Source organism: Wyeomyia smithii, chromosome 2 (genome assembly GCF_029784165.1).
Source record: "Wyeomyia smithii strain HCP4-BCI-WySm-NY-G18 chromosome 2, ASM2978416v1, whole genome shotgun sequence".
Lineage (NCBI taxonomy): Eukaryota > Metazoa > Arthropoda > Insecta > Diptera > Culicidae > Wyeomyia > Wyeomyia smithii.
The window spans coordinates 84504618-84528493 of NC_073695.1; the positions used below are offsets into that span (position 1 = coordinate 84504618).

The window sequence follows — 23876 nt, forward strand, 5'->3', positions numbered from 1 at the left end:
GACAGCTAGTGTCTCCGAGCAAGTTATAATAGATGCCTATGCTAGCAACTCTGTCGAAAATATTAAATGTCTATCTCTGGTTTTCCTCCTGGACTGTCAGAAAATTACTTTAGGTTATGGGCCCAGTGTTGAAAGTGTCGCGATAGTGGAGAAATTGTAAAACGATCGATATCATGAGACGTCACTCGACGGGAGCAATTATTCGGCATGGAAATTCCGTATGACGGAGTTGCGGGAGTAGCATGACTTGCTCAACTGCATCGAACGTGAGACAGCCGATATTGCTGAGATCCGTAAAAAAATCGATGATGATGTGCAAATGAAAAAGTAGAATAAAGTTGTTCTCGGAAATCGCGTCAAGCAGGAGAGGAAGTGCAAATCTCTCCTTATGTCAAGAATCCATTATTCTCAGCTGAATAAGTTTAGGAAAAGTGTACTCCGAAGCAAGTTTGTGACGCGCTGAAGAGAGTGCTAATGAATATTAATTATATTATTTGCGGCTCGACTTTAACTTCAAGAACACTTTTTGGGGTTCCATAGACTTTTGCGGGAATATCACGGTACCGGAGCGGAAATGGACAATCTTGACACAGTTTTTTATTTGTTGTTGACATTTGAAAACTTCGAATCAGACTGGCGTTAGTTTCGTTGGCGTTAGTGGTGGTATGGAACCACAGAAGAGGAGGTGGTTCAATGATTCGGATGCATCCGACAGGGGTGCAATCCTTAGCGTGTTGTAGAAGCCGGTCAAGATTGCTGTGGCCATGGATGGCGAATCGATTATCGTGATATATTCTGGTACCGTAAGTCGGGTTGAGATTGTACTATACAAACCCATTGTTTGTCAGCCATCACATAACGATCACAAGACCGATCTTTCTTTAATTAGATTCCTCGAATATTTAACCAAGAAAGACTAGTCTGCTGAACCGGAGGAGATGGCTGACAAGTCACGGGTTGGTTGGCACAATCTCACCCCGGCTGATGGTACAGTGAAAGTGGTATCGGTAGTGATCGGGAACTGGAGAAGAATCTGAAGGCTCTGGTTCGGAATGAATCGGTGGTTTGTTTAAATCTAAATTCGGACAAGAACGGACGTCGACGTCGCGAGTTTTCGAGTTGGTGCACTAGGACGTGTGTGGCCCTGTGATACCAGAGAAGCTGTATAGATCGAAATACTTCGTGACTCTCATCGACGGTTGGAGTCACTTTATTGCTGTGTACTTGATAGCGCCTAAGGATAATGTATTGGAGTGATTTACGGCCTACGAAATTGTGACGGCAAGCACGAAAGGAGGATTTCCCGCTCAAAAAGCAACAATAGCGACGAGTGCTGTGGTAAACGTATCAAAGAGTTCTGTAGGTCGAAGGGAATTCAACAAGAGTTCACGGTGCCATATACCCCGGAGCAGAACGGCGTTAGCGAACGCATGAACAGGACTCGCGACAAGGCGACTGCATATCTGGTCAATAGGAGCCCAGCCCAGTTCACTGGATGTGGAATCAACTCCATTCGAGTTGTGGGAGTCACGTGAGCCAAATATTTCGAAACTTTGAGTGTTTGGGTGGCGAGTGTTCAATCACATCATTTTCGTGGGGTATTCTCCGAATGGCTATCGTGTATGGGGCCCGAAGAAGAAAGTAATTGTTGTGGCTCGTGACGTGCTATTTGTAGAAACCGAAGCGCTTGTGAAGGTGGTCGGTTGGAAGATTTCTGAAACCCCAATTGTTGATTGTACCCCGAAGTACCTATGATGTATAATTTTTGAACTTCTGAGTTCTGATGAGGGTCTGGAAAATCGAAACCCAGAACCGGTTTAGGATGAATCGGATGACGAATTTGGAAGCATTTTGAAAGATTCGACTGGAACAGATACCGATACCCGTAGGCATAAGCAGAGTCGGTGGAGAAATCGGAACTCTGTGGGGGAGTTCGGTTGTCACGAAACCGAAAATCGAAAGATTTCGAATATAAAAATGCTGGGTTTGCATCGAGTGCTTCGAACTACATCGATAATATTCCGAGTACAGTTGCAACACCTAATAGCTTACGCCTCTTCCTGAAGGCCGAACGGCGATTTCCTGTAAATTGGTAATTCGCTTGAAGCATGGAAGTGATGACCGGTACAATGCGAGGCTTGACAAGGTGAAGGAAAGAACAAAGTCATCGTTGTGCTCCATGTTGATGATATCTTGTTGGCTAACTCGTTTTTGAATGTTTTGAAAACCGTGAAGTGAAGTTTTTCAGAGGAATTTTAGATGACAGATATACAAGAGGTGAAGCAGTTCTTGGGTATAACTGTGGAATGGATTCATGCGGATTCATCAAAAAAGTGATTTCGAAAGCTCGCTGCATCGCTTCGAGATGATTGATTGCAAATCGTTGGAGAATCGGTTGAGGCTGACGCGGGGAATTGAGAAGCAGAGGACGTCGAAGCCATTTCACGAGCTTGTTGGCTGCTTCATGTACGCTTCGTTGATCACGAGACCGGATCTTTCGGCAGGTGTGAATTATATTAGTCAGTTTTAGTCCTGTCCGAATCCTAAATCCTAAATCCGTCAAGGAGACTCGGGATGCTGGACTTATCTTCCGGAATGACGAAGGGGCACTAGTGTTGGAAGCATATTCAGACGCAGACTGGGTTAACGATTTGATTGATCATCGCTCTGTAACTGGATACAGCTTTAAGCTTTGGACACTGTGAACTGGATAACACGGAAGCAACAGACAGTGTCAATATCATCGACCGAGGCGGAGTTATCGGCTTTATGCACCGAATCTTGGACTGAAGGTGGATGATCTGATAGTGGTGTATGAGAACAATCAGTCTACTATTCGGATTGCGTAAGAGTGTCGTGATCACGGCAAGTTTAAGTACATTGACACCAAGTATCATTTTTTGAAAGAACTACTACAGAAGGATGTGCTGAAGATTGATTTCGTTGGAACATCGGAGCAACAGGCTGGGATCATGACGAAAGGTCTTCCACCATCACCTTTCAAGCGTCTACGAGCGTTGCTGGGACTTGGACGATGCTGTGTTTGAACAAGGGCATTGAGACCGCTGCATCTAAATTACCCCTATTGTTATTGACTCTACAGTACCCGTATTTTGTTTTCTTGGAATGTTTTATGGCGTTATTCACCATCTTGTTCTTTGCTTATGAAGGAATATAAACATATTTTTATTGTTCTTAGTTAAATTGCGTGTCTGCTGGACTATCTGAAAACCACTTTATAAAAAATAATAAATAGTTTTATATGAAGAATTCACTCAAATCATAATTTTCAACGTATTTTTTACGTTGTTTGGCATGAATATGTCTTTCTGTATAACTTTGTAGAAGATATGAGTATGTAGATAATCTTCGAAAAAAGTTACGTTGAAAATTATTATTTGAGTGAACTTTTCATACGAAACTTTTTATATCGAGTGTGATTAATCAGGCTTTCTCAGTCTTTTTTAAAGGTAACAAACGCAATCTGTGTAAATTACCCGACGTTTCCGTCGTTTTGGGCGGCCTTTTTCAAGGGAAGTTTATTAAGTTTAAAAAAAAAGTCACCAAAAACGGTCGAAACGTCGGGCAGTTTAAACAGATTGTCGCATAATATCTTCAAAAAAGACCGAAGAAGCCAGACAAATCCGATCCGTATAACTAATACCAGTCGTTGATGAAACACAGCTATCTATATCTTTGCAAATACAAGAGTCATAAATTTGCCACCTTCGACAAAGTTGCTAGCCAAAGCATCTGCTACAACTTTCTTGAAGACACTGGCTGTCTATCTAACGGCCCTAAAAAAATAAATTGTGCGTATCACCTCTAGGTGGATTACATACTTATGCGTATCACCTCTAGGTGGATTACATCCATTTGAAAATAAAGTGCAATAAAATACATAGAAACTTTTCCAAATGAAATATATCACTAAAAAGAAATCAGCAAAATAAAACACTGTGCAATAGCACAAAATAACATCTTTAGCCTACAGGAATATCTGTGTAAAGTTTCAACCTGATTAAAAATTGTTGATTAAAGTGGTTGCCCTATGTTACGTGGGAGTGCACATTTTCTGTTATTTGTGCCTCGTCATGTTTTTTTTTTTCATACAAAGAAAAATTGTTGTCTCAAGTTCAAATTTAGTTTTGAATAAACGCAAAAAACATCTCTTTTTTCGCCTCGAAAAGGGACTTGAGAACCAGTTCGCGAGAGCCGCACCCGCCTTTCTGAGAGTTGTTGTTTTGATGTACTCCGATTGAGCTGAAATATTCAGCGTTTGTTTGACTAATTTTGAAAATTTCAGCCCAATCGGAGCACATCAAAACAACATGCGGTTGCGCCTCTCGCGAACTGGTTCTTAATCACTCCAGACTGATGAAGAGACTCCCTTAGGAACATACCATAATCTGCAACCTATCTAACTGTGAGTGGTATGCTTCCTTTAAAATCCTCAGCAGACAATTTTATTCAAGTTTCCATGTTTATTAGACTGCATAAATTGTTCGGAACTGACGTTTAGATGGTGATGACAGGCATTCGATTTTCAGTTGAATGATTTCAGCCTCTTCGAGCTAACGTCCCACATATTCGTACAATTCATGCTAGATTGGACTAAATGTGGAAAATTAAGGCATATTCTTATGTGTTTTGAAAGTCATCTGACTGCTTTCAAATTTTAAAGCGATGTTCGCATTGAAATCTATTACAAAGTTCAAGGTTTTCATAGTAATTTTGTGGACCATAAATTGACAGGTGAATCAATTCTACCTCCTTGGTCTACAGAGTTGTTGATGATTTCTATGCGAAGTATCAGAGTTAAACAAGTAAAGCGGTATTAGACGAAGCAAACATTTGCTATTTTTGGTACGAATTTTATTTGCACAAAATAAAATCCATACCAAAAATAGCAAATATTTGCTTCGTCTAATACCTGCTTAAGGATCATTCTCGCTTCGACTAGCATAATTTTCTTCCAGCGCAAGCTAGAGCAATCAAAATTGACAACAAAATCTTGTGACTCAAACCATTCACGAGAAAAAATACTCCTCCCGTAATTTTTTCAGCGGATTGTGTTTTTTGCCTCTGAATGCGGGCTGAGCGAAATGGAAATCAAAATTATTGCAAGCGGTGCATCGTATTGGGCTGGATAAATCAGCATATATTACCGCAGAATCCAATTTCAAACGACTGTTGATGATGATGATGATGACGATGAAAATAAATGAGTTTTGGGTACTGTCAATCAAAACTTCGCAACGGTGGATGGAAAACGTTTGAACTGGTTTTTGAGACTTAATGCGCGAAACTATTTCATCTCGGTTTGTTTGCTTTCATACTAGGATTCAGATCTGTTTGAAGTAGTTGCTGTGCATGAAGTTTTGATTATACCTAATCAGATCATAATAGAATTCAGCTGTCATTTTCATTCTTTCCGTATAAATGAAGCTGGCTGCACTGATACCAATGCACAAGAAGATAAATTGAATACTGAACAATATTCAATCTTTAGCTTCTTTGTTTATTTGTTATAACACATCGTTTTCAATAATCATTTGTAAAAGGTATAATGAGGAGGAACGATTTACTCGACGGAAGAAATCAAGCGTGCATTCAACATTGTTCATGCATTTCAATAGTGCTTCATCATTACACATTTACATTACGATTGAATTGCTTCAAGGAACGGTCAATAATTATTAAATAGCATCTAAGTAGAAGGTTCAAGCATTATATGGTATTGTTATTTAACGATTTTATATTGTACTATTTGAAAGGGGTCGCGTAATTCATTACCGCAAAAAAACAGGCGGAACGGAAAACCGGAGTTGAAGGGCCAACTGAATGAAATATATTTAAGCGGAACAATTCTGGCACCCAGTTTCCGCTTTTTCGTTCCGTCTTCTCACCGCTTCAGTTAGGAAATAAGTTTTTAATTGCCATTCAAATGGTGAGTGACAGCCAGAGCGGGACTCCGCGGAGATACGAATTTGCGTTCAAGGATTCGAGTAGTGGTTGCTAGGAATGATTGTGCAAAGCCAACACAATAGGTTCGAATCGAACTCCTCCCAGGAGTCTACGCTGTGAAAAGCTTTTGTTTTACGTACTGTGTGTACTGGAAAGTGGCTAAATAATAAATATTGAAAAGACTTTCCTTGTAAAAATTTGTATATAAACATAAGCTCCTATCGATTGCACAGGGCGACATAACTTTTGCATTCGATCAAATAATCCCAAATTAAAAAAGGTTCCCTTTTTGAAATGTGTTCCTGATTTGTCATTGGTGTGAGTTGGTTATCAGACAGAGATGCAATTTTTACGTAGAATTATAGTTGACAAACCGATGATATGCTTTTTCTTCGATGTAAATTTAACGGAATACGTATTTTTTTGTTTTCCCGATTTTGTCGGCTAGTGTCATTCCGAGTAATGAAAAGATTACCGAGAAGATGGTAAAGATGAAATCATCATCGATAATGCTTTCAGTGTTTGATGCTCGGCAGGGTATCCCGAGGTATATTTTGTTTCTGATACGGTGTGTCCCCGGGCAGAGTTCGTAGAGTTCATTAGTGTAGAGCGCATGATTTGTATTTGGACAGAAATACACCGATTAAAGCAGCAGAGAATGATAGACAATCAAGCCGAAGAAGAGCAACAGAGTATTTAATTGTGACAGCGAACACAAAGTTTTCATTTCTATCTACGAAATTATTTCACTGTTCCGGTTGATTCTATTTCTGCTAAGAAGATTACTTTTTGTCGTTCATTTTTCCTCGAATCGATAGGACGGCGATTGTGTTTTCTGTAATGCAATAAGTAGCAGAGAAAAATCAAGAGATAATAGAATGACGTTCATCCAAGCTGTAGAAGTAATCAGGTAAAAGCTTTAAACACAGTTTATAGCCTACAGGGAAAGCTTGGCTACCATTAATCAGGCAGTGTAGCAATGTTTTTTTTAGTAATCATTCTACATCAAACAGAGAAGCAGCACAGAGAAAATGAAGATGAATTGATGCGTTTGCCATCATATTACACATCATTGTACACAAGTGTTGAATCATAATAACAAAGGCTTTGTTACGTTAGCTATCAAATTCTAACCTAATTCGGCGAATTTCCGTTGGTGCAAAAAATAAGTCCGCAAGTGTCATTCCCACATCATTTCCATTTTATATTTTCACTCACTATACGGTTGCAGAGTCCCGGTACCAGAATGATCTTTCTCTTTCTCTCTCTTTCCACCCCCTCGCTCTCTTTTCCAGCTGTACAAAATGTATGTACCCATCAGGAGATGAAGCAATTAAAAATTGATTCCAAAGCTCAACCTCCTCTTTTGCTTCACAGCTCGGTTACGGTAATAAGCTTGATTCCGTACATTGTTCGTAGCGTCGATATTTCATAGTAGTTGACCGACTGGATGGTGTTTTTTAATTTCACTGAAAGATGCTTTTTATTTTACGCAAATTCATTATTTGCATCCGGTGCGGGACAATCTGTTTGCCATAATTATTTTTCGAACAATTATTCTTTATTCGTTTACGTGGTAAGCAATGATGTTTGAGGCATATTTAATTATGAAGAAATGCATGAGGCATACAGCATGACAGCACATGTTAAGCTGTTTCGGTGAATATTGAAATTCATTTGAGCACTGAAAAAGATTTAAAGCTCAAATACGTGTCCACTCACAGATGTGTAAAGTGAAAAGTGGTAGGAACGAAATATCAAGGAAAGCGTATTACTATTTATTGTTCAACTCAAGCACAGTTGATATTACTGTGTTTCGAATAGAATGATAAATTCCGCAGTTATTTTTGATAGCTCAATAAATTGTGGAATTGGATAAAACTTCCCTTCAATCCGCTTTGTCCCATTATTAAGCTTAGATGTATGTTGTAAGAGGTACAGCCTTTTTCAGGTTCTGTCATTATCTCAGTTTTGCAAGACACGAACAGATTTTATTCCATATGGGAAAAATGAATCTCATTTCGTGTTGGTGAACAGTGGAACTGGAACGATGAAGCGGCTTGTAAACAGGTAATCAAATTTTTCGCATGTCGAATGGAAGCCAGGGTAGGCAGGGTGACTTTGCACACGCATCCGAGCAAGTCTTAGATAAAATTCACGACGTGTTTGCTGCAGCAGTTTGTTGCAATGTCCTTGGAAATTCAATCGAAAAACAAAACTCATCGTATCTATTCGAACTCCTGCATCATCAAATACATCGTGCATGCATTGCGTTTAAACTCAATCGTTTAGAGTGCGCGGTGCAACTGAAAATCAAATTTAACTGTAGTGAGTAAACAGATTCTAGTTGAATTCAAACCTGGGAAGAGGTTTCTCAGTTCAACTTTGCATGAGTTTACAATGATGGAAGCATATACCAAGAGTACAGCACTCTCAGCAACGCAACAGTTTATTACGCTGCTGTGTGTTGCATATTACAGCTGTGCGGCTAGGGGATAACAAAACTCTGTACGTGCTGACTTTGGCTGGTGGCAGGCATGAAAACGGAGTTTGGAATGCTGTTGAGACTGAAGTGTGATACGAAATCAGAATTATCAGTGGAACACATTGAATTTTCGAATAAAATCGGTGAATATACCGCGTTTATGTACAGTATTATCGAGTTGTGGTTGATCACAGTTGCAATTTGATAAAAATTACTCACTAACGTGTTCCAAATATGATTAATGACCTTGAAAAAGACCGATTGATGCAATTGCAATTTTTTTCAGTCATTACAAAAATGTGTCATTATAGGACCACGTATAGAGTTCGCAATATATCATTTTTGGTCGTGTCTGGTTTTTGGTTAAGAGGGATTTTAACCATAACATCATCTTCGCGAGGTTTTTTTTAACCAATGCTGTAAGTGACTCCGACTTTTTTTCAAGTTCTGTCATTTCCCCAGTTTCGGTACAGAACTTATTATTCACTACATTTGCTCTGATTTCGCACATAAAATGTATGGAATTCATAACGAAGATTTGTACAATGAAAACATTGACACAGATCGAAATAAAAATATTTATCATATACACAAAAATCGTGATGTCTCGGTATACTTCGGATTCGGGCGAACGATCAGTTTCGAGGTGCTTAGAAAACTGTCGTTTATTCTCGTGAGCGCGTAATAAAATGCGTAACAAAATCAGCAGAGTCATGGTAAAATGCAAAATGATTCAATAATGTTTTTGTTGGACCTGATTCATGAAATTTGGTATTGCACCAGCCTTTACGTGTAATTTTAATGTACGAAAAATGAATCTCATTTCCAGAGATCGTCTAACTACGTCTAACAAAAAATCTTCGTGCGTCTGGCAGATGCTTGTTCACATCTTCTATATTTGGAAGGAGTAAAAGACGAAGGAGAGACAGATTTTCTACCTAGGGCCGCATTTAGGTGGTGGGGGGGGGCCTGGAAAGATATTGTCGTGGCGCTCTCTATTCTTAAAAACATAGAGGTAAAAAAATTTGAAATTTTGAAATGACTTAACGCTTTGCTGGAAGGTAACGTGGAAAAAAAAGATCACCACTCTGTCTTCACGTCATGCCCAGGACTAGGGGGGGGGGGGGGGGGTGGGCCTTGTGGCGGAAGGCCCGGGGCATTTATTGCATTTTTTTTAAATTGATAATTTTCAGGGTCACTCTGCTCTTCTCAACATCGCTAGAAAAAATATCTGAATACAGCGTTTTGTAGAGCAACTCAAGAGCTTTAATTTCATGTATAAGCCAAGTGCGCCAAATAGGGTAAAATGGCTCTAGCAGGTTTTATTTCCAAAAACCGTCAAAATCACTAAAATTACAATATTTCCTGCTAGGCTTAGTTCAGATTTTGCTGAAAATTTGGATAATCACTCTACCTTACCAGAACTACCTACTTTACCAGAAGATAAGCTATTTAAGGTAAAACGTCCCTTGTAGATTTTTTTTCCAAAATGCCGTCAAAATCACAAAAACTGCAAGAGCCCGGGTTAGAGGGTTAGACTTGATAGATCTGCTCAAAATTTAGATTTTTACTCTAGGTTAATAAGAAGTTCAAGGGTAAGAAGACAAAAAGGACGAATAAACATACACGACGAAAAAAAAATATTTTTCTTGGAAAATACTTGGCGATTTTCGGGGCACTATTTTCTCTACAGATAAAGGCCCAGAACCCGAATGTAGCATTTTATAAACAACTGAAGAGCTTTTATTTGATATTAAATCCAGATGCATCATTTGGAAACTGACTAAAAAGGACTGAAGTTTTGCTTGACTTTTTCACTAAGTTTCAAGGAAAGCTTCAATCAAGGTAAAATACATTATCGATCTGACGGTTGCTGAAAGACTACAATATTTCGAGTTTTGTTGAAACAAATGAAGCAACCCAAGCAACAATTGAAACATAATAAAAAAATAAATAGTAATCATTTGTTGCACTAATGAAATTCCGAGGTTTTAAGAAACATTTTTTGTTACTACGATGAAATTGTAAAGAAACAAGCAACAACTAAAGTTGCATCGCTGCTTCAAAAATCTTCACACCAACAACGTAATTCGCGAGGTTGGATTTGCTGTTGATACGTGTAAACGGCATTTGAAAACCTAACCTTCACTGAATAGATCTAGTGGGTGGAGTATATAGGTTGCCAATGTGATGCTTGCGAGATACAAAAAACAAACACACAAACATACTTCTCAAAGTTGCTGTCATGTTCTGAAGCCATGTAACAGCAACTTTTGCTCGATCGTTCACCTTATATTTGTTTTTGAGCTGAAACTTCACCATGCAGCATTTACCATGTTGTTATTAAATTCCTCGCATCAGTTCATACACATTGCAGTTTCATTCTTGAAACTTGTGTTGAAACAACGAAAATGTTGCAATTGGCTCCACCTCCTGCGCTTTTTTTGTCATTGTGTATGAAACTGAGATGTAACTGTAACTTAATTTCGCATAAGAATTTGTTGCTGTGATGCACAAAGTTCATAATCGAAACAAATTTCGCTGCTTGGGAAGTTATTCTTTGAGTTTCGTGTTCATCTTTTTAATTCAGATTTATCATGAAATTTATTGTCATCGGTCCCATTCCTCGCATTCTTCGCTTTTTCCCCAGAGTGTTGGCCAAAAAATCATGTTACTCTGGTTGCTGTTGTATCATTAAAAATTAACAATTATTTAAAAAAAAATAACGACTTCGAACACTAATGCTCACCAATTTATACTCATGATGTTCTTCAACGTTCATTAAAGCACCATCTTCCTTTGCGCTAAGTTTCACCTATATAAATATTGTAGAAAATGGTGCAAATAATGATTTTATTCGCTCCACGGACAAGTAGAAACCTGGTTGGAATTATTTATTTTCGCGACCATCATATCGATAATATCTTTTACCTTGTTTAATGCTTTGTGCTTAGTGAAAAATTCAAGAAAAACTTTAGTCCTTTTTAGCCAGTTTCCAAACGATACATCTGGATTTGATATCAAATAAAAGCTCATCAGTTGTATAAAATGCTACATTCGGGTACTGGACCTTTGTCTGTAGGGACAACAGAACCCCGAAAATCGCCAATTATTTCCAAAGAATTTTTTTTTTTGTCATGTAAATTTATTTGTCACTTTGCCCTTAAGTTCTTATTTACCTAGAGAACAAGATCGCGCCAAATGACCTATGGACGAATATCGACCATTTTTGATTTGAATGAAGCTTTGCACACGTATTTGGCTCAGCAAACAGAGCATTTTTCACAGATGGAGAGATTTTTTACACCCATGAGTTACATTCTAAAATGGCTATGCCTTTTGGCGTAGGTTTTATTCGAAGCATTGTAGCCCAGAAACCGTTGGTTGTATAGAAAAACTGTCTGAGAATGAGTTGTAGGGAATTAAAAATGCACCATAAAAAAATATACATTGTACAAAAAAAAATTTTTTTTGACCAAAAAAAATTAAAAATAAACATTAAATTTCAATTTAAAAAAAAAATAGTTGAATTTTTTTTTATTTTTTTTTAAAGAAACTTGACGTTAATGCGCAACTTTTAAAGATAAGTCCAGGATGGAGAAATAAAAAATAATTTTTTACAACAACATTTTTTAAACATTTTTCAAAATATTTGTATTCTGATGATTTTAAAAGATGCAGAGAGTCATTTTGAATCAAAAAGCTCTTGGTAGTAAACATTCTAAAGGCATCAGTTTTCGAGTTATTTTGAATTTAAGCTCGAAAAATTATTAATATTTCGGAAAATACACGTTTTTCTTAATTTGCCCATGGTTCTCAAGCAAAAACCATACGTTCATTGGAATGCTTGAACAAAAATATACAATTCATTCCTTGACTACAAAACAATTGGATAAATAACTCAAGCGCTAAACCTTAGCCTACCTACACGTTCCCCCTTGCCGAATGTTTTATAAAAAAATATGTTTGTCGTGCAACACTACCTACTTGTTTACTAATAATAACTCTTTTAAAGTATATAAATACGATTGCACTACTCCAGATGTGTTAGTAACAGTTTGCATTTTGTGAAGATGAATAAAGTAAAAATGGAATACACCAAGCCCAAATGCTGTTAACCCTTTCCTGATCATCGGTGCTCATCAATCTTACGCAAATTAAACGAAAACGTTATTGCAAAATTAAAAATATTGAACAGTCAAGCTCATTTCAATACGTCTCTATCAATTTGTGATTCGTGTAGTTATTGGAATAATAGTCAAACCACCATTCATCCCTTCGTTGTTTACTATTCAGAATCTGGAACACTTAAGAACATCAGCTTCATCATAACATCGGAAGTACTCCATCATGATACTGTTGCGGTTCAGGAGTTCATTGCCAAATTAATGAGTTTTTTGAAAACAACAATAGAGTTGAAAAAAGCGATATTAATGTCTGATGGCGCTGCCTCACAATACAAAAATAGAAAAAACTTTCAAAAAGTCTTTGCAAGTTCAAAACAAAATATAACGTCGATGCAGAGTGGCATTTTTTTGCGACTTCTCATGGTAAAGGCCCATGCGATGCAATTGGTGGCATATTAAAACGAATGGCAGAAAATGCAAGTAGCTAAAGAACATGAACATCCGATTACAAGCGCAAAAAAATTGTATGATTGGTCTAATCAGAAAAGTAATCAAAATTCATCAAAAATGTCATTTAGTTGGGTATCATATGAAGAATATGAACAAGGAGTAACAGAATGGAGCAATATTTTCAAAAAATCTATAATAATAGCTGCCACACAAAAGTATTACTCTTTTGTTACGATTTCAGAAAATAAGATACAAACGAAGCTGTTTTCAAAAGATGACGAATCATTTACTTATGATGTATATAAAATATAAGGTGAAACTAGTTCTGTAAAGTATCTATGTCATAAAAAAATATGTTCCTAAGATAATAAAACTCGAAAATAAATATTTGATTCTTATATATATTTATATCACTTAGAACATTTAACTCTTTTCTTGAGAACCGTTCGCCCAATCGTTTCGTTGTCAAAGAATGAATTGTATATTTTTGATCAAGCATTCCAATGAACGTATGGTTTTGCTGGAGAACCATGGACAAATTAAGAAAAACGTGTATTTTCCGAAAGATTAATAATTTTTCGAGCTTAAATTCAAAATAACTCGAAAACCAATGCCTTTAGAATGTTTACTACCAAAAGCTTTTCGATTCAAAACGACTCTCAGCATCTTTTAAAATCATCAAAATACAAATATTTTGAAAAATGTTTGAATTAGAATTTTTATAAAAAAATCAATCTACCATAAAAAAATTATTTTTAGTTTCTCGATCCTGGATTTATTTTTAAAATTTACGTAGTAACGTCAAGTTTCTTTAAAAAAAAATAAAAAAAAATTCAAATCTTATTTTTTTAAATTGAAATTTAATCTTTATTTCTAATTTTTTTTGTCAAAAAAATTTTTTGTTGTACAGTGTATATTTTTTTTATGATGCGCTACAACTCATTCTCAGACAGTTTTTCCATACAACCAACGGTTTCTGGGCTACAATACTTCGAATAAAACCTATGCCAAAAGGCATACGCCCTTTTAGAATGTAATTCATGGGTGTAAAAAATCTCTCCATCTGTGAAAAATGCTCAGTTTGCTAAGCCAAATACATGTGCAAAGTTTCATTCAAATCAAAAATGGTCGATTAAATTTTCGCGTATTTCCAGGCGATTTGAAATGATTTTGCTCTGGAGTAATAATCTAAATTTCCAGCAAATCTATCATGTCTAACCCGAGTTCTTTCAGTTTTTGTGCTTTTGACGGGATTTTCGAAAAAAAAAATCTTCAAGGAACGTTATACCCCAAGAGGCGTATCTTCTGGTAAAGTGAATAGTTATGGTAAGGCAGAGTGTGTATCCAAATTTTCAGCAAAATTTATTAAGTCTAGCAGGAAATATTGTGATTTTGGCGATTTGAACGGTTTTTGGGAAAAAACGCGATGATGAGTAGAGTAGGGTGACCCTGAAAATTGACAATGCATTTTTTTCGTCATGTTACCTCTTTGCCATATATTGTTAACATACGTTTTAAAGTTCTCTTAGTACAGAATAATAACACAAATTTTTAGAAAAATCCAACGAGTCTGACAGGAGTTATTGCACTTTTTAGTATTTGGACGTTTTTGGACAGAACATCATTAAGGGCAGTTTTACCCCACTTACCCTTTTTTTTTTTTCTTCACATACCCCACTTACCCTTAATGAAAAAATAGAAATTCGCGAACTGGCTCTTAAATCTTTTCAATATTTTGCATGATGCATTGCGAGCGAGAAGCTAAACCTTTCGAAAGGTTTGAAAGGTTTGCTTGACAATTAAATGTGTGCTCCGCTTCTCCAATCGTCTGCACACACAAACTTTCGAGAAAATCTTTGTTTTTCAGTGGAGAATTTATATAGTATCGCATGCTGGAACGTGCAGAGTATTGGTCTACCTGCATGTCAAAATATTTTTTTGCCTCTCCGCTTTATTGCGCCACGCCACTTCATAGCATCGCGATGCTTCTTGAAACAATTATCTTCTCTTGAAACAATTATTATTTTCTGAAACTCGCAAGCTTCAACACTCGGTGTATTGAAAAAAGAGAAAAAAGGACGGGGACAGTTCCCAAGGAGTACTACTCAAGTGTGTGTTTCGGTAGCAGTGAGAACACCACTTGGAGTACCGCATGCTTTTTGAGAGCGAGATTAACAACACTGGATGTGTAAAACATTTTTGAAAATGGAAGTTAACATTTTTTCCGCTTTTGGAAGCAGCCATCCGGAATTTTCGTCTGCAAAAATAAAAAAATGGTCCCTATTAGGACCATCTCATATGACTGCAGAGTTTGACGAGTGATAATTTATCTCAACCATGTTAACCATGCGGTCAGTTCTTGGATACCACTGTCTACTTTTTTTCCTTGGGGCTTGTAATAAAACTGAACAAGGCATATCCAATCCAACTTTAGTGGTTTACGAAAGACAAACTTAGTGGGTTTACGTTTACTGTTTCACAAATGGTCGAATCTTCACCGTTACAGACAATGTCAGTGGTGGATTTTGTTCAGTGAGGCAAATATAGGTAAGGTGAAAAAGCTGCAAGTATGGCATTAGAGCGTTTGTCAAGACAATCGATCCAATCGATCCACGTTATTGAGCATGACGCTGCTGAACGTTTTCTTCTTTCGCACCTTCACATTTAACATTGGGTTTCGTTGTCATTACTTTCCCCACTCTGACAGTATACATGTCAAAAAGAACAATGTTGCTGAAAATTAGGGATGAATAATATTTTGCAGTGCTACTAGTTCGAACAATCCTGCAATTTTCAATCTATTAAAAATTATAGCAAATTCAATACTCATTCAAAAAAAAAATCGATTTTAGTGAAATACTTTGAAGAAATAAAAAGCCCGCCAGAAACGCTCTACTGGCAACTCTAGTGAAATGACTCTGTATTAACTGGTGTTCATGGAAGTACGTCCTAAAAATATTTCATTCATTGTGCAGACGTGAAAATTTTAATCAGAATTATCTTTAGGATAAGTATTGATTAATTGATCCCGATGATTCCGATTAGTGCACAATTTTCGTATCTGTGTTAAACATTAAAAAAATCATAAAATGCGTATGTCTGCTACACATTTCGATTACATTATTCGTAATCAAATATATCGTGGCTTTTTTGATTGCTGTGATAACAGCATTCACACAAGTCAACGCACGAGTAGGTTCTAGACTGTTGACGTTTCGCATGAATTCATCACGCTTTCCTGTTCATTTCGTTTTGAAATGGCATTTGACAAAAAGCAGCCAACGCAGTTTGGTCGGGGAATTTCCAGAAAATTTTGTCCCACATGGGGAACTGATACCTCCCAGCTGGTCGCGAGGTACGAGGTTCAAATCCCGGCTCAAGAGAGGCAGTTGGTTTCCTGTACACTAACAGTTGGCCGCAAAGTCTATGTACCTAATAAACAGGGGGTCAAGTTCGGATTGCGGAATGTAGCACCAAGGTTTTTGCTTTGCTTTTTGTGAAACTGTCGACGGATTACCTTTTCGAATGGAAGCTGTGCTCTATAAGTAGTTTTTGCCACAGGAATGTAAATATTATTGATTATGGAAAGTTGAAAAGCTTATCAAATGTTATGGTCGATGGCATACGACTGCTGACATTTGAACTAAGCATCAAGTGAATCGGAAATGATTATATGTGTATGTTTGATATGAATGAATTTGCAAAAAAAAGTCGTATATACAGTACATCCAGAATCTTTTGAATGCAAATATCCGGTAATGATGCTGGTCACAATCTGATGAGTTTCTGAGATTCTACCTACTTTTCAATATAAACTTTTGCCATCATTGCTCGGGCTTTACTTCAAACTGCATTTCGAAGTTTTAGTCTCTCCATATTGAATTTCGATTACGCACACATGTATGCCATGTAGTATAAATACACTGTCAGCGGGTATTCTATATATAACGGCTCTTCTGGCTTTGGAAAATGGTGAATATTACGGGTAGCCTTCTTTTTACGGCTTTTGGAAAGAAAGAGAGCGAGAGAGAAAGAGAGCTAAGTGGAGAAAGCAAAGTAAATATATCTAGTAAAGTAACATTTGCTCGGAAAAATATTTCCAAAAGCACAGGTACTGTCGCAAAAAATAAACGAATCGGTACGCTTCTAGATATAAAGCGTCGAATTTAGCTTAAAATTTACCGTTTTGTCGCTTATAACGTTATCTCGTCTGATCCTTCGCACGCTTTCCGGTGCGTTAACGATAAACGTGGGATTTTCCCTTTTCCAATTGCTTTTCCGTGGCCCAAAGTAGATGTAGATACAAGTATATATATATATGTGTGTATAAGTAAAAAGGTGCTACTGCGCTTCGGTGAGTTGTTCCTTTCCGTAAATCGAACGTCTCATAGGTGGGTAAATTTTGGGCAATTGCTGTTTTACGTGGTGATGTCTTTTCCTTCCAAGCTATAATCAGTCAGACTGCAGACAGTCGTTAGCAGTTACGTGTCATGAAACCACATGACAGAAATTCGGTGTCTGTGGACGATTAGTTTCATTTTTAAAAGTAAGCTACGAAAATGAACGGGCTATAGCGCACTTTTTGTTACCCAAACATATATATCTTAAGGAGAGGAACCTAATGTTATTATTGTCAGTTTTCTGTTACTGTTAGTGTTACTAATATTCGAGTTTCAAATGATTATTTTAAATGCTTAAAATGATTATTTTATATACGCGACAGTATGACGACAACAAAGTCTATTAGTAGTTTGATATAGAGTTTTTAGTTTCTAACATATCACGAAGTTGCTGTATTAGCATCAGTTATTAGTAAACCGATAGTCCCTGCTTATATCTAGTATATTTGGATTGTTCACGACGAATAATTATTATATTCAGTTGCATATTCAGTAGTAATATTATCAATGCAACAGATTCGAGCTAAAAGTAATTAGTGTACTTACGTGACTCATTAAGTTCTCCATGTTGGATATCAAATGAAAACCTTGTGTTCTTAAATACTATGTTGCGCTTATTATACGTATGCTTATCGGTTAATTCCACTCTGTTCGTAATGAATCATATCGACCTCTGCCTTAAATCGACTACAAAATTCACTATTCAATCGAAAATCTACTATAGTCGTCTATTCGCTATTTTTCCTACGTTATTCTTGATAAGGGAAGCAGGAAAGTATGAAACGCATGCCGTTTGAAACAGATGAAAGAATCAGAGCAATTTGCGTGTTTTAACTCATGGAATGCAGTAGAATAAATGATTTTAAAACGAGACATAGCGATGAACTTTCACTGAAACTAATCGTTTCATCAGAATGTGTGCAGATATCAAAATTTAACAAAAAATATTAGAAACAGTGTTTAGTTTTCATCTCTAGAACGAGACAATTCACTACATTGCAAAATAGATAGTGCAGAATAGATGCAAGTGAAAGTAATCGGAAAGATATCATGAAAAACATGTATAGTTGAAAGGGGAAAGTACGATGGTAGAGCTTAATCACTTAATAATTAATAAATTTTAGCCACTGAATGTAATATTGAGTGACGGACACTTTCGTACATAATTGCTTCGAGTTTGACTACTAGAATTTCCATTGAAAAGAGACTGTTGAACCGGACTTGCGGCACCGGAGCCACCACCGTAACCAGTCAGTTGTCTTACCATGCCGGAACCGAGCTGCTGCAGCAGCCCCGATCCGGACCCGAGCGGGCCAGAGGTGAGCACCGTCGAGGTGCGGCGGCTGCGGATCGATTGCATGCTGGACGAGAGCAGGAACGGCACGCTACTAGACGTATTTGGCATCGAGCCGCCCTGCGGAAGAAAGATGCAACAGAAAAAGAAAATTTCCACCGATTCGCGATCGCGGAAAAGTGGAAAAACAGAAAAAAAAGATGTTTCATTAATTAGAATATGATGCAAAGAAAAATGCTACAGAAGGTCAAATCAGTCTCATTAAGAAGGTATTCAGTTAAAGTTTATCGCTAAATTAATTTAAATAATTAACAATGTTCATTATTTTAACTTTGTTCCTCAGTGTCCTGCTTCAGCTGGGTTGACATTTCAAACCTGTATTGTAGCAGAACGATTACTTATTTTGTTCATATCATAAGTAAGCCCCATTTTCATATACCAATCAAGAAACTTAATTGATTCAATACGCGAAAAAAATAAGTTATTCCTTAACACATTTTATATAACACCATCGCCGTTTACTTGCGCGCGATCATCAAGTCGATCAAGTGGTACACATTTCATCGAATTAAACCCAATTTGAACATTCCAGAATCCCTCAAAAAGTTTAGCGTCTTCAGGATTAGGTTAATATTTCCTTTTTTCGGCGACCTCGGAATTGGCCATCAAACTTGTTCTGAAGGTCAAGGGCTCAAGGATAGCGGACATCTCAGTACAGAATTCCACCGCTATGTGGCGCTAGTGTGCTTGTGATTCTTCTTATATAACGTATTTAAAGTACGAAAGGTCAGAAGGTCAGAGTGCACGCAATTCTATGAATTTTGACCATAACTTATCTCGCGATTCCTAATTTCCAGAAAGACCACGGTAAGTGCACATTGGGCCACGAAATTTAGCATAACGAGATTATGAGCGCTCTCACGGTTTCATCAATCGGTTTTCGATCTTTTGCAAAGTTTCTTGGTATAGTTAGGGCTTCAATTTCGATGCTTAGATTAGTTTGCGATTTGACTGCAAAGATGACGCAGCGATGCCAACTTCTTCCACTCACACGCTAAAGCTTTGGGGTTTTCGACAAAGTTGTAGATTAAAAAAATTACATGAAACTTTGTAGCATTCTTGAAATTTCTATTTCTTTCAGCTTCGAGATCTGTGAATTTTTGTCAATTTTATCTGAATTTTAAATTTTCTTAAGATATTTTTATGAATTCATTCAAAACAAATGCATATAAATAATCCCTCGATAAATATTGATTAATTTTGGCCTTTTCTGCTGAGTATGGACGCTTTCCAAGTATTTAAGGTGAAACGGTGTTGAAGTCACAAACGACTACTTCGAATTTTCAGAAGCACAAGACTCGGAAACAGATAATGCGCTTCCTTTGAAACCGCTATATGTCATGTTGCTTCACCGCTGCAAAATAGAATAGCGTTTATAAATCTGTGCTTAGCAGGAAAGGACGGAATTATTCAATTTCTATCGAGGAAAAATTTATATGCGCTTGAAATTCAGACGAATTTTATAAAAAAAATCGTAAATCTCAAAAACTGGAAGATATTGAAATTTCATGTACCTACTCAACAAAGTTTCATAAAATTTTATAATCTACAACTTTGTCGATACTGAGCTGGTCGTTTTTTCTAGGAAGCATAACCCAGCTCAGCTGCAGCTCCTGCTAAAGGGTAAAACGTTCACTCAGGTTTTATCGCCAAATATCTCGGGGTCTGGTTCGACTCTAAATGCACCTGGGCTTGTCATATTAGGTATCTGACACGAAAATGCCAACAGAGGATTTACTTTCTTCTTACGATTACCGGAGTTTGATGGGGTGCTCACCCAGGAGACCTTCTAAGGTTATACCAAACAACGATATTGTCAGTTCTTGAATACGGTTGTTTCTGTTTTCGCTCTGCCGCGGGCTGCATGCAGTCGACCCATACGATGAGTCTTGATGTGCTAGCGGGTATTCTTCCGTTGAAACATCGTTTTTGGAATCTCTCTTACCGGTTGCTGATTCGATGCACAGTTATGAACCCATTAGTAAATGAAAATTTCGAGAGGTATGACTTTATATATTGATTATATGGCTCAAGATATTAACACTTCTTCATACGTTCTTTTCAATGTCGCATTTTTAGATACTTCTGATAATGCTATATTCTTCGACACCACCATGAAAGAAGACATTACTGGTATCCCGGATCAATTGCGACCCCAAGAGATCCCTGAGATTTTTTCCAATAAGTTTGAACATGTTAGTTGTGATAAAAGGTTCTACACTGACGGATCTAATCTAGATGAGTCCACTGGCTTCGGTGTTTTTCACGAAAATATTACCGCCTCCTACAAACTCGATGCTCCTGCTTCCGTGTACGTTGCAGAACTAGCTGCTATTCAGTACTACCTTGGTATCATCGAAACTCTACTCATAGACCACTACTTCATTTTCACAGACAGTCTCAGTGCCATTGAGGCTCTGCGATCGATGAAGACTGTGAAGCACACCCCGTATTTCCTGGGGAAAATACGGCGGTTTTTAAGTGCTTTAACCCTTAAATGCGCAATGTTGTTTTCAAACAACACTACTAAAAACGTTTTAAAATATATGTATTTTAGTATTTTTTAGAAATATAATTCATTAGAACAGCTCTCTAGACTCTAACGAAGAAAACTTACAGCTGGAAGTGCTGTATTTTAATGTTTTGTTTTTATTTTTGCTGTCAAAATCTCGGAAACGAAAAAAAAACATGGCGAGATTCCCGACTGGTGCTGACTGTCTTTGTAAATAAATTTTAAAATAAGGTTAGTGGTTAGTGAAAATGTCTGAATTATCAGTAATTATACTAACAAAAGGTCAATTTCACAGTTACTGTTAACAAAAGTAATTGTTTCGGCTTTATTCTGCGATAAACCTCAGCAGTAAACCTGTAAAACAAAGATTTTATGTTTTTAGATGATTTTTTAATGTCGTGAGCATTTAAGGGTTAACAGATAAAAATTACCGGGTTACCTTAGCGTGGGTCCCTTCTCATTGTTCCATTCCGGGCAATGAAAAGGCTGACGCTTTAGCTTAGGTGGGTGCTATGGATGGCGATATTTATGAAAGACCAATTGCTTATGATGAATTTTATAGCATTTTGCGTCAGAGAACACTCAACAGTTGGCAATCATCATGGAACTCAGATGACCTGGGACGGTGGCTACATTCCATTTTTCCTAAGGTATCGACGAAAGCATGGTTCAAGGGGTTGGATGTAGGTCGGGACTTCATTCGCGTGATGTCCAGACTTATGTCCAATCACTATACGTTGAACACGCATCTCTTTCGTATAGGGCTTGTAGACAGTAATCACTGCGTTTGTGGCGATGGCTACCATGATATCGAGCATGTTGTTTGGTCGTGTGCCGAATTCTGTGGTGTTAGGTCCGAACTTATAGATTCTCTTCGGGCCCGACGAAAACAACCGAAAGTTCCCCTTAGAGACATTCTGGGAAGCGGTGATCTCCAGTACATGACACAGCTGTACTGTTTTTTGAAGAATGCTGACATTAAAATTTAAAATTCTTTCGTCTTTTTGTCAGAATACCCGAAAAACGAAAAGAACACCAGTCGAAACACAAATAGATTATATATCTTAATTAGTTTTAAGCAAGAATTGTATCTCCCCTCCTCACACCTTTAATCCCTACTAGCTCGTAGTCGGCCGCGAGAAATAAAAACCTAAATTAATCCACCTAGCGGTCAGACTCAGCCTTTCTCATTCAAACTTAGTATTTGTAACAATAGATTTACATGAATGCTTAAATCCAATAAAGGATATTCACTCTTTGGATTCTAAAATATTGATGTTGTAATTAAAAAATAGAATATGAAATTCGACGTAATGTTAGTGCTTAAGAAATAGCGAAATAAAAGAAATGACTCTTAATTTCGAACAATTTAATCACGAGCGATACCGGGAACGTTCAAATAGTACGATACCACATTTAAATCATGTTGAGGCCATATATATCAAAGCAGGTATAGTGTTGAATAGTCTTTGAATTTCTTTTCTTTTCAAAACTTTTGAACAGCATATCAAATTGTTATGAAGTTTGTTATTTGTAAGTTTGTTAGATGACTCGTTTGTATGACACTAGTTATGTTCAAAAAAGTCGTGTAATACTTGAGATAATAGACTTTCGTTGATTTACAAATTAAAACATAACGGTTGCTTAAGTTTGATTACAATCAAATGAAAAGGAAACGTATAGGGCAGCCAAACTTTGAAACCACGTGTTCAATCATAATTCATCAGTTAACCCTTAATCAGCCCGCTCATCTGATATCAATATTGTTCAAATCGGTTGTGTAGTTTCTAAGATAATGAAGTTTCGTGACAGACGAAGTTACAGTTCGATTACAACAAAATTCAATAGGGTGTTATGAGGCATCTAGACCTTTCATTTGATACTAATTTTGTGGAAATCGATTCAACCATCTCTGAGAAAAGTGAGTGAGTCCAAGTAGTCTATGGAATATGTTTCTTTTCATAGCTGGATTTCACATTTTTAAACATAACAGGCAAAGTAATAATCCGTTTGCAAAAAAAATCAATAGGGTCTTATGGGGCAATAAGACCATCCATATGACACTAATTCTATGAAAATCGATCCAGCCATCTCAGAGAAACATGAGTGAGATTAAATAGTTTCCAGAATACGTTTCTTTCCATAACTTCTGAACCACATGTTAAATCTTCATAAAATTCAAAAGTCAAGGGTATTTTAGGTAGCCCGTTCATTTGAAACCAATTTTGTTCAATTCGTTTGAGTAGTTTCTGAGATATTGATGTTTCGTGATTTTTACATTTTGATACATAACCTCTTAAATAGAAATCAGATTACAATAAAATTCAATCGAGTCTTTTAGGGCAAGTAGACCTTTCATCTGCAATTAATTTCATTGAAATCGGTTCAGCCATCTCTGAGCAAATCTAGTGAGATTGGGAGAGCGTTACACACACACATACACACACACACGTACAGAAAATGCTCAGCTCGTCGAACTGAGTTGAGTGATATACGACATTCGGCCCTTTTGAGCATTTTATACCTTTAGTTTTTGCAGTGATTGTTATACCTTTCTAGGAGAAAGGCAAAAAGTGAAATG

The 23876-nt window shown here is 37.0% G+C and overlaps 1 protein-coding gene across 7 annotated transcripts in view; it reads right to left on the reverse strand.

Annotated features, from left to right (window-relative positions):
- Positions 1–23876, reverse strand: part of LOC129725190 (SCY1-like protein 2) — a 331670-nt gene that overhangs the window by 51810 nt on the left and 255984 nt on the right. For 6 of the 7 annotated variants that reach the window (XM_055680719.1, XM_055680721.1, XM_055680720.1 and 3 more), the window contains one exon: positions 18592–18843. In XM_055680719.1, coding sequence (XP_055536694.1) covers positions 18592–18843 — 252 coding nt within the window. The remainder of the gene's footprint in view (positions 1–18591; positions 18844–23876) is intronic. The other variant, XR_008728031.1, reaches the window with a different exon arrangement.